We start from the raw sequence: 12181 nt of genomic DNA on the forward strand, positions 1-12181 counted from the left end.
CAGGAAGTCCTATTCTGGATGGTGGCCTGTATGAGAGCCCTACGAAATTCCTTTATTTAGCAAATATTCATTGAAGGCCTTCACCATGTACTGTGCTAGGCTTGAAATACTACAGAACATTTACTAAACCCCACACACATTCACATCCTTCTCTTAAACTGCTTCAAACTATTCGTAGTAAAATAAAATGGCTTTAAAACATTAGACCTATCATGAATTTAATGGAAATCACAAATAAGAGCCCATCACAATGTCAAGCTTTGAAATACCGAAAACATGCAAAATGTGACAATTAGTAAACTTTGGGGTCCATGCGCTGACGTGAGTCCTCCACGGCAGAAGTGAAGAACTACTTAGTCCCACTGGACTGTCCGCGCCTCCTCAGGAAGAATACTCCAGTTGGGGGAGGCCACATCCCGAGCCAGCCAGTTGAAATCATCAATGTCCTTCCAGTTATTTTTGTTCCTATCTAAACCAGAGCCTTGGAAATCCTCATCGATCCCCGGGTAGGTCCAAGTATATGGGGCGAATTGGATCCCGTGGCAGTCCTCTACAATGGCCCTGCTGGTCACCTGCAGGAAGATGCGGGTGTCTTTTGTAGTGTGGATGCGGAGCTGTTGGCAGGCCACGACGAGCACACAGTCACTGCAGTCATCTAGGAACACGGAGGTGGACACTGGCCCGCAGAGCACTGTGCAGCCGCGAGCCTTGGTCAGCCGCAAGGTGTTGGGATTGCCATACAGTCTGATCGTGCAGTGGCTCAGCTCGGTCAAAAGGATGTCACGCTGGTACAGCTCTTCCGCTCTCTTCTCCAAGACTTGAGACTCCAGATTGGAGAAGCCACAGATCCATCTGGAGCCGAGGTCTCGCTCCTCTTTCAAGGGCGGTGGAGTGGCCAACATGCCTTCAGCTACCAGGGCGCCAGCAGCCGCGTCTACTTCGGTGGCGGATGCGACATCCTTCCTCCGTGTTTTGAAAGCGAAACGCTTCTTGGGCTGCAGCTGCTGGCGCCGTTCGGCTAGGGTCGCCTGCAGTCGCGCTAGCGCCTCCTGTCCCTGCCGCAAGTCATAGGCAGCCAGGAACAACACCGAGTCGTTGAGAAGTTTCTGCAGCCCCTGGAGTCGGACCGCCGCCTCTTCCAGCCGCCCGACGGACTCCCCGCCCTCCAGAAGCTCTTCCACCGCTGCTCTCTCCCGGGAGAAGGCAGCGGCGAAAAAGTCACTCTTCTCTTCCTCTACCTCCTGGTCCTGTCGCTTTTGCTTCCGCCTTTCCACCTCCAGTTGCCGCTCTTGTTCACGTCTCTGAAGCCGCTCAGGCACCAGGCTCAGGTCCCGCTGGGATCCCACGCCTCCGTTGCCTACAACGGCAGCTGAACAACTAGCAGACTCCATCTTGACTTCAAGCTTCCTTTCTTCAGCGTTCCTTCCTCTGGGAGCGCCCTCCGAGAGGCCTCCCACCAACACGTCCTGTGATTGGCTGACCGTGATGACATCAAGCTGACGGCCTTATTTTCTTTACCCATTGGGTCCTTCACGCCGTAGGGGGCGGGGACAAAGGGCGGGGTCGGCTGACTAGTGGGGTGGGGAGACAAAGGTCCTTGTGGATGGGTGGGGTAGTAGGCAGGCGGGGGAAGGTTTTTTTTTCTCTTAAAGGGGCAGGACTTATATCCGGGATTGTGGGGTGAGTTGCAGCAGCGGCAGCTGCACATGTGGGTTTGTTTATAAGAACAAGGTTAGAAACTCGCAGGCCTCCCCCTCCCCCCAGCTCCTCCCTGCTACCACCTTACAGGCCAGAGATCCGATACTGGGGGAGAGATGTGTGTGCGTGGTGGGTGGTGGGACAGGTAGTGGTGAGAAAGATGGAGGGGGGGGGGGAATATTGCACCGCCCGGCCCGCGCTGGAGGAAGCTGGAACAGCTGGCTAGGGAGCTGCTTGCATGCTGCTGTTTTTTTCTTTTCCCTTCCACACCCCTTCCTCCAACCCATTCCTGTCGCCCCATAACCCTCATCCCACGCGCCCCCCCATCCTCTGCGGCCTGGGGGTGCCTAGGCTCTCCCAGACAGATTCTGAGGCGGAAGATGGTGAGGGGCAACAAGATGGGAGAGACTGGGTCCCTCACAGTAACCCGGATCGGGGGGCTCTGGTTGAGTCTGAAACGGATTACTATTTTTTTGGCCAATTGCTGCAGTCGGAGGGGTGGGGGCGGGGAAGGGTGCGATTCCACACCCCCTTCCTCTTTCCCCACGCCCTCGCCCCCCTTGCGGCCACTCCCTTCGCAGCTGGCGGCGCTAAAGGGAGACCCCGACCCCGGGCTCAGCGGCTCTCTGCAGGGCGGACGGTCTTTAGGAAAGCGAGGGGGGGAATGTTACATTCTTTCTAGAGGTGGTGGGAGGGATTTGTCACCGGAAGTGAATGAGCCCAGCCTAGTGTCGGGACGAACTCGAGGTGTGAGTGGGCCGCCCTGACGGCGCAGTCCCTGGCGAGAGTCCAGGGCTGGGGTTGGGCGCGAACCTGGGATGCAGCGGCTGCCCGGCTCCGTCACTCTGTGCGTTCGGTCTGCTTGACGGAGCTCTGGAGCCTCCAGCCCGCGGTTTCACCCTTATCCCCGCCCCCATTCCCAGCCTCCGTCGTTTTTAAATTGTGATATTCAACTACCCAAGAAACTTCCTCTTGAAATGTCACCGATATACCTGCATTTTAAGGCCGAGAAAAATTAGAGGAAATGGGAGCTTTTGAATCACGCCCCACTCTCGTTGCTTTCCCATTAAAACAAACAAAAACCCGGTTCAACAGAGTATTTCTCCACTGAGAGTCAGGAATGGTCACCGTGTGGCAAATTCCACGCGGGAGCGGGGGATGTCTTGTGTGTTTATGTGTTGTCTGAGCACCGATGGCAACGGGGGTGCTGATAAAATGCTGTCCTGAGAATGCTTATGTAGAGTCGTCGTTCTGATCAGTTTTATATAAAGGGTGAGACTTTTTTTTCAAAACAGGTACATCTCACAAAGATGTGCATCCAAGCTGGTGAATTAAATAGAGCTGGTTTTCGTGTGCAAGTCAGTGTAATAAGTACTTGATTTTTATGATTTTATGAAGTGTTGATTTGACCAAAGAAGGTTTAGAGAAGACTTTGCTAGGAAAAGCAATCTCACAGTTTCCTATAAACTTTGCAGCAAATTGAACCTGCCCCACTCAAGTTGAGAATTTTTGTAGCCAAAGAAAGTCTGTCTCTTGGACCTGGAGGTTTTAGCTGGACTCAGGCAATATTTCTGTGTTAACCTTAGTGAATCTTCGAGTGATTGTCGGTGTTGGCTGTATCAGAAGTGGAATTAAACATCATTAAACCTTTCCAAGAACTTAATTTCTGTTCAACAACAGGTTTGGGCATAGAGTCCAGTAGACTGGAAATTTCTGAGTATTCTCAGTTGGTTAATTCAAAGTTTTTAAAGAAATGAACAGTTGGCCCAGTCTATTGGCGGCAGTTTTGAAATCTAACACAGGCCTGAGTGGGAACCGACAGATCATACTGCTGTAGTCATCATGAAGGTTGGCTTGATAGTGCTTTACAACCCAGGACTGCTGCTGGTTGGGTTAGGTGGTTTCTAGGTTTCCAAGCAGTAGGTAGGCTGGCACTGCTATACTGTGTTTGAACCCTCTTATCTGACAAGATTGCAGCCTTGGAAACCCTGTGCAGGGTCACTATGAGTCAAAATCAACTTCACGGTGCTTAACAACAACAAATCTGACATTTAAGGAGCTCTGGTAGCGTAGTGGTTACGCAGACCTCAAGGTCAGCAGTTGGAAACTACGAGCTGCTTCAAGGGAAAAAAAAATGAGGTTTTCTGCTCCCCTAAAGATTTGCAGCCTCGGAAACCTTTTACAGGGTCGCTATGAGTCGGAACCGACTATGAATCGGAACCGACTCCACGGCACATAACCACCATCTGACATTTGGGAGTCCTGGTGTGGTGCTCTGGGCTAATGCGCCAGACTGCAAAGTCATTTGAACTGCAAGGTTGGTGGTTCAAGCTCACCAGCTGCTCCTTGGAAACCCTATGGGTAGCTATGGGTCGGAATCGACTCGAAGGCACTTAACAACAACAATCTGACATTTGAGGGCTGTCAATTCAGAATTCATCCTTGAAATGGATCTCAGCTTCTCAGAGGTAAGTGCTTGTTCTGATGGTAGGAAAGAGGTTGATGTACTACAACAGGAATATGGTAAAAAGGCAAGCAGGCGTGAATTCGGAATTCTGCTTTTAAAGATACCTTCAAGTGCTTGTCAATCAAAGTACTGCTCCCTTTTAGACATCTTGAAAATTCTTAAAAAGAATTCTAAGGTGATGGTGGTGGTGTGCCATAGAGTCAGTTGTGACTCATAGCGACCCTGTATAGGGTTTCTGAGGCTGTAAATCTTTACAGTAGCAGAAAGACTCATCTTTCTTCTGCAGAACAGCTAATAGTTTTGAACTGCTGACCTTGAGGTTAGCAGCCTGATTTGTAACCACTACCGCTACCAGAGACTCAAAATAGTTATTTAACACCAAATCAGGTGCTTTGTGATTCTATTTATTAGGTTTGTTTATTTGTATTTTTATTTTAATTTCATGCATACTGTTGTCAGTAAGTGCCAGGTAAGTGCCGTTGAGTTGGTTCCGACTCATAGTGACCCTGTATAGAATTTCCAAAGAGCAGTTGGTGAGCTTGAACCTCCGACTTGCAGTTCAAACTGACCTTGCAGTCCAGCGCATTAACCCACAGCACCTGGTGGTGGCTGTGTGCCGTGGAGTCGGTTCCGACTCATCGCGACCCTGTACAGAGTTTTTGAGGCTGTAAATCTTTAAGGGAGCAGAAAGCCTCATCTTTCTCCCGCGGAACGGCTGGTAGTTTCAAACTGCTGACCTTGTGATTTGCAGCCCGATTCTAACCATTACGCTACCAGAGCTCCATAGAACCTAGAAATGTTAAAACAGAAAACACATGCATACCCATCCCCGGTTTCAACAGTTATTAACTCACAATCTTGTTTCTTCTAGCCACTTCCTCATTATCTTAAAGCCTAAACATTGCTTTTTTTTTTTTCAACACCTCCCCTTTTAACCCCTAACCAGAATTTTCCAAGGGCTTTTTGAAGCACTATATCTATATCTATAGATAGATATAGATATAGATATCTAGATATCTATCTATCTATCTATATATATATAGACTGCTAATGCAATGTCAGTGATTCAAGCCTACTTAATATCATCAGATTCCTGGTCTGTATTCATCTTCCTCTGATTATCCTATTTTTTTTTTTTAACAGTTATTTTATTTGAATAGGGATCCAAACAGTTCTATACAATGTGTCTACTTAATGCTGTTATGTTCCTTAAATTGACTTAAATGTATGGACTCCTTCTCTTCCTCCCTTTCTCTTTCAATTATTCTGTTGTACTGTTTGCTCAATAGCATTGCCCTGGTTAAGGAGCCCTGATTAAGCACTTAGCTGCTTCACCAGCTGCTCAAGAGAAAGATGTTGCGATTCTGCTGAGGTAGAGTGTTGTTGTTAAGTGCCATTGAGTAGATTTCAACTCATAACCATCCTGTATAGAGTTTCCAAGGAGCTGTTGGTAGAATTGAGCCATTAAGCTTGCTATTGGCAGTCTAGTGCATATCTGACAGTGTGCCACACCAGAGCTCCTCTTTGGAAATCCTGTTGGGCAGTTCTACTCTGACCTATAGATAGGGTTGCTATGAATTGGAATCAACCTGGTGGCAATAGTTTTTTGGTTTTGTTTGTGTGGTTTAGTTTCCCATAGTCTGGATTTTACTGGTTTTGTGGTGCTGTAGGTTAATGTGCTGGACTACAAAATCGGTTTGAACTACAAGGTCAGCGATTCACGCTTACCAGCTGCTCCTTGGAAATCCTATATCTGGTTGCTATGTGTTGGAACTGACTCAATGGTACTTAACAACAACCACAACCCCATGGTGTATTTCTTAGATATGAAATATTTGTCATATTTGTTTGACCACTTAAATGTTAAGGACCAAAGGTCTAAAGGACACACTCTACTCCCAGATCTCTTTTTATATCTCAGGAGATTGACTAAAGATACAACCTAATCTGTAGATTGCATCTGAGCTCATTAACATCTTAGAACTGAAGATTTGCAGCGCGTAGGATAATTGCATCAGATCAAGGTTGATGACATTAAAATCACATCATGTTGGAGGTGATTATATTACATTAGATCTCATCAGGGGAATTACTACATCTTAACAGCTGAACCACTAAGAATCCTGGCCCAGCCAAGTTAACACAAAACTTTAACTATCATAGTCTACCCCTTGTCCACATGTATCAAGTGTTACACAAGTTTTTCTGCCTTGGTCACTGTCTTTTCTGAGACACAAAGATAGTAAAAGATGACAGCTCTGGAGGCATGCCCTGATCTTGAAAAGGCTCCAAATGAGAGAAACAATACAGGAACACCCTCTTCCTCTTCTTTTACCGTGGCTTTCTCTTCCGCCTCAACACCCTTCACCTTCAGGCGCTTTTTTCACCACTGTGCATCTAATGCCTCCCACAGAGCCTGGCCCATGTTTATTTCTCTCATACCTGTTTATGAGTACCCTATAGTACTCAACAAGGAGCTCTGGTAGTGTAGTGGTTACGAGTCGGGCTGCCAACCTCAAGGTTAGCAGTTCAAAACTACCTGCGGCTCCACGGGAGAAAGATGAGGCGTTCTGCTCCCATAAAGATTTACAGCCTTGGAAACCCTGTGCAGGATCACTATGAGTGGGAACCGACTCCATGGTACTTAACAAAACAACAATAGCACCCAGCACTGAGCCTAAGGGAAACAGGACCTAAAGCTGCCACAGTGAATACAGGCAGACATAGTTCCTATCCTCCTTGAGAAGGTTTGCTTTAGGCAAACAATCACACAAAAATGTAAAATTGTAACCCTTTTAAAGGAAAGAGATACAGTAAGTACCTGGGAGTTGGGAGATTGACTTTGACAGTTGGGGGTGGGCTGAGGCTGGAAGAACCAGTAGGAATTAACCAGGATAAGTAGGGTGAACACAGAAAAGTGTTCTCTAACTAACTGTGTGGGCTACAGAGGACTTTCTGAAGAGCTGTATCAGAGAAGTATGTTGAACAGGAACCCACAGTGGTGAAAAATAGAGGAAGGCAGTGAAGATGACAAACCCAGGTAACTATCTGGCAAAGTTTGACTGTGAAGGGGAAAAGGGAATATCTGGAGAGTAGGAGGAAGCCAGCAAGGTTTTTGTTTTGTTTTGAATCCAAACTATGTTTATTGGTTTGGCTTCCTATTCATCTTGGTTTGGGTGCTTTTAGGACTGCTTCCATCTGAAGGAACATTCTTCTGTATGCTTTGCTTTTCCTCCTCTAGATTGGCAGAAGACTGTGGAGCAGCCAACACACAAAACTACTGTTTGTGCATTTCAATACATAAAAGGACTGTTTGTGCATAGTATCCTGGGCATTTCACATCTGTGAAGTAGGAATTGAGGCGCTGCACCCAGAACTTCTTCTTGTGTTTTCTCTTTTTTTTTGGAAAGGGTAAAGAGATCCTTCAAAAGAGGTAAATGTGTATTCTCATAGGGAGATTGTCACCCCTGGAAAGCAGTTTTGTTTTTGCAGTAAGGACTGAAGCATGCTTTAAGGCCAATAGGTCCAGTGAAGGAAAAACGCTTCAGTAGAGAAGAGAAAAAGTATCTAGTCCCTAAAGTGAGGATCCTGGAAAAGTTGGAGGGGATGGAACCCAAATACAAATGGAAGGGTTAGCTGTAGTCAAGAAGATGAGCAGGTACCCTTGGGTGGTATGAATGGGTCACACATTCAGCAACTAACCAAAAAGTTGGAGGTTCACGTCCACCCAGAGGTTCCTTTGAAGAAAGGCCTGAATACCTGCTTTCTAAAAATCAGCCATTGAAACTCCTCTGGAGTATAGTTCTACTCTAACACTCATGGGGTTGCCATGTTGTTGTTGTTGTTAAGTGCCATCAAGTCGGTTCCGACCCATAGCGACCCTATACAAGGTTTCCGAGGGTGTAAATCTTTACGGGAGTAGAAAGCCTCATCTTTCTCCCACGGAGCGGCTGGTAGTTTCAAACCGCTGACCTTAAGGTTCACAGCCCGATTCGTAACCACTACGCTACCAGAGCTCCATGAGTCTGAGTATATTCAACAGCAACTGGCTGGTTGATTTATCTACTACCTAAAAGACTTCATGTTCAGCATATGCTAATATGAACCCTTATCTCCCCAGGGATCTCTTATCTTTGATACATACGTTGTAGTTTTTTTATTGTTGTGTAACAAACCACACCAAAGCTTAATGACTTAAAGCAGCAACAGTTTATTATTTACTGCAATTCTGTGGACTCAGCTGAGGCTGGGATTTCCAAGAAAGCCTCATTCACATGTCTGGGGCTTTGGTTCGGTATACCTCATTTCTCTCTTATAGTTGGTCTCTTAGCATTCAGTAGTCTAGCTCAAGTTATTTGCATGATGGCTGGCTTCCAAGAGGGCAAAAAAACAGAAGCTGCCAGGCCTCCCAAAACCTAGGCCAGAATTGTTACAATGTCACTTCTAGTTTGGTAATTGGTCAAAGCCATCCCAGATTCCAGGAAAGTTGAAAGAGACTCCACCTCTTGATGGGAGGAGCAAGAAGCCTTTAGCGTGATGGAAGGATTCATTGCCCAGCAGGACAGATGCTTACTGAATGAATGAGCCCATAGGACACACAGAGAATCTGCGCTAATTCCACTGAGATGGATAAATCAATATTTATGTAGCATTTGCTGTGTGCCAGGGGAAGGATCTCTGGTGGCTCAGTGGTTAAGTGCTTGGCTGCGAACCGAAATGTGCAGTTTGCACTGACCAGCTCCTCTGCAGGAGAAAGGTGAGGCAATCTGCTTCCTTAAAGATTATAAACTTGGAATCCCTCTGGGACAATTCTCCTCCGTCCTGTCAGATCTCTATGAGTTGGAATCAACTTAATGGCAATGGATATTTTTGGCATGTGCCAGACAATGGATGTGGCACAATGGTTAAGCACACAGCTGGTTACTGAAAGACTGTCAGTTTGAACACACCCAGTGGCTCCATGGTAGGAAAGAGCTGGCAATCTGGGCCTGTGAAAATGAGAGTTCAGAAAACCCCCTCAGGCAGTTCTACTCTGGCACATGTGGTTTCTATGGCAGCCTAACAACAGCAACAGGCAATAGGTAAGCACTTGCATGTGTGACCTCATTCATTTTCCACAACATCCCATGTAGGTATGGTTACTGTCTCCACTTAACAGATGAAGAAACCGAAGCACAAAGAGGTTACGTTGACTTGTCTGGGACTCAGAGTTAGTATGTGGCTTAGCTGAGATTTTAATCGAGGCAGCCTGGCTCCATAGTCCCAGCTTTTAACCACATCTGACCATGACCATGACACCACATCCCTAGAGTCTTTCAAGCAAGAAATCGCTGAGTTGTCCACAGCACTTCTCTCTCTTTCACGGGTTCACCTGCTCTTCAAATTCTGTTCATTCTCTCCCAGATACATCTCTCAGGTCCTCCTTGTCTTCACACTTTACCTCCCTCCTCATCGTCACCTCCTTGGACTGAGGCTGTCCTCTCCTCTCTGATCCTCCTGCCCCATGCATTTCGCTGAATGTCCCAGTCTTCCATGCTTCAGTCAAATTGCCTGAAAATCAAATCAGTCATGTCACTTGGCTGCAACTTTGAATGGCTCCCAAGTGTCTAATCATGTCCAGACAGACTCTGGTGTGGATACCAAGTCCTTCACAACCTGTCCCCAGTATACCTCCACCCTCATCTCCCATCACTGCCCAGCCAGTCCATTTTCTGCTGCTACACCATCACACTCTTACTTCCCTCTCTTTGTGCTACATTTACTGAACCAGTACACCTGATTATATGTGGGACACTCTGCTAGGTGATGCTGGGGAACACAGACAGGGCTCCTCATAGCTCACATGTCATGTATGTTATGGTGTGAGATATATATTTGAGTGATGGTGTTAGAGAAGAATATTGAAAGTACCATGGACTGCTAGAAGAACAAATCTGTGTTGAACGAAGTACAACCAGGATGCTCTTTAGAAGCTAAGATGGCCAGACTTTGTCCCTCATACTTTGGGAATATTATCAGAAGGGACCAGTCACTGGAGAAGGATACCATGTTTTGCTAGGGTGGAGGGTCAGAGAAAAAGAGGAAGACCCTCAGCGAGATGAATTGGCAAAGTGGCAGCATCAATGGGCTCAAGCATGGCAACAGTAGTGAGGTTAGCCCAGAATCGGGCAGTGTTTCGTTTTGCTGTGCATAAAGGTTGCTATGAGTTGGTACCGACTCGATGGCACCTAATAACAACAATCCAACAAAATGGATTGGCACAGTGGCAGCAACAATGGACTCAAGTCTAGCAGCATTGTGAGGATGGTGCAGGTCCTGCACTATGAGTTGATACTGATTTGACGGTATCTTAACAACAACAACAACTACATGTACTATAATGGGAGAACTCTTGGGTGCTGGGATCAAATAGGGAAGCTACCTAACCAATGCCAGAGGAATTGGGGGAGTTTTTTGAGAAGTCTAAGTTTGATCCTAGAGATGACCAGCCAAAGAGGAGAAACAGTGCCAGTTAGCCTTCCTTCTTGTTTTTTAGCACATATTTATTTTCATAAATAGAGCAGCACTATGTTCCAGGCATTGTACACTTGGTGCTGGGAATACAACAGTGAAGAAGACATAACAAAAAAAATCCTTGGCTTTATGGTATGATCTTCCAGGAGGTTCTAGCAACAAAGGCAGGGCATGTGCAACAACCTGGACAAAAGAAAAAGACGGGTTAGGCAACAGCAATGGTTCTCAACCCCGTCTGCACAGTAGTGTCATCACAAGGGGGCTCTATAACATCTGATGTCCAGGTCCCTCCTTGGAGTAATTCAATCAGAATCTTGGCTAGTGGAACCCTTGGCATCGGCATATCTTAAAGACCCCCAGGTGATTCTAGAAGGCAGCAGAGTACTAATCACTGTTAGAAAAACTCTTGAAGGTGGAAGTGGACACCAGAGATGTAAGCAAAGACCAGACCATCGAGGGCCTCATAAATAGTATTAAGATGGTTGGGTCTGATCCTAAAAGCAGTGAGAGCTACTGTTTTACAGATTGTTTTTCCTGTTTATTTTTTTAATAAAACATCAATCTAGATGCTTTGCAGAGAGGATTCACCTGGAGCAAAAGTAAACCAATGGCAGAGAGAAATGGTGGTACTGGGCTATGGTGATGAGAGTCAAAACGTAGAGATGGAGGGGAAATGTCTGAGTTAGACTTTGGAGGAGGAGTCCTGGTATGGTGCTGTGGGTTAATACACTGGACTGCAAGGTCAGTTTAAACCACAAGGTTTGGCAGTTCAAACTCACCAGCTGCTCCTTGGAAACCCTATACAGTGTCACTATGAGTCAGAATGGACTTGATGACATTTAACAACAAGGAAGGACTCAGTGATTAATTAGAAGTAAGGGAAGGCAAAGAGTTACGGAAAGTTCTAGGTTGGACAACTGGGTTTGTGATGATGTTCCCAGTGAACCAGGAGAAGTAGGTTTGGAGAGAGAGCTAGACACATTTTAGACATGTTGCTTGCTCCTCCAGTGCTTGGGACCCCCAAGGCACTTAACCTCCTGCAAGATCTGTTTTACACATCTCTTCTACTTGGAAGTCTGTAATTCTCCTGTCCCCTCTGCTGGCTCTGGATAAGGTCAGTATTTGTTTACAAGTGTCTCTTCTGCAGCGTGGGCTTTTCCAAGCAGGTGTTGTTTATTTTATGCTGCGTCTTATAGCTTAGCACCTGGTACACAGGAGGTGCACAATAAATGATGATTACATAGGTGAGTTAATGGACGAAGAGCTGGCCAGAAGCTCCTAAGAGCGTAATTAGAAGTGAGTGTGGGAACTTGTTCTCATTTCTAGGGTTTTCATTTGATGGAGCCCAGGGATAGAGAGGAGGGCATTTACTGAGCTAAAGAAGTACCTAAGCTGGTGACTGTGATAAAGCGACAGACAGCGGACTTCAAAAACTCCATTATCCATCAACTTTTTGAAGCCCCCTGATGTAGTCAGCCAAGGACCTCTGGTGGCATAGTGGGT

General features: G+C 46.4%; 1 protein-coding gene across 1 annotated transcript; it reads right to left on the reverse strand.

Annotated features, from left to right (window-relative positions):
- Nucleotides 1–353: 353 nt before the first annotated feature.
- Nucleotides 354–1391, reverse strand: TBCC (tubulin folding cofactor C). Its single transcript, XM_006860465.1, has one exon. It carries the CDS (start codon nucleotides 1389–1391, stop codon nucleotides 354–356), a length of 1038 nt encoding a protein of 345 aa, XP_006860527.1.
- Nucleotides 1392–12181: the final 10790 nt, after the last annotated feature.

Source organism: Chrysochloris asiatica, unplaced genomic scaffold, assembly GCF_000296735.1.
Source record: "Chrysochloris asiatica unplaced genomic scaffold, ChrAsi1.0 scaffold00038, whole genome shotgun sequence".
Lineage (NCBI taxonomy): Eukaryota > Metazoa > Chordata > Mammalia > Afrosoricida > Chrysochloridae > Chrysochloris > Chrysochloris asiatica.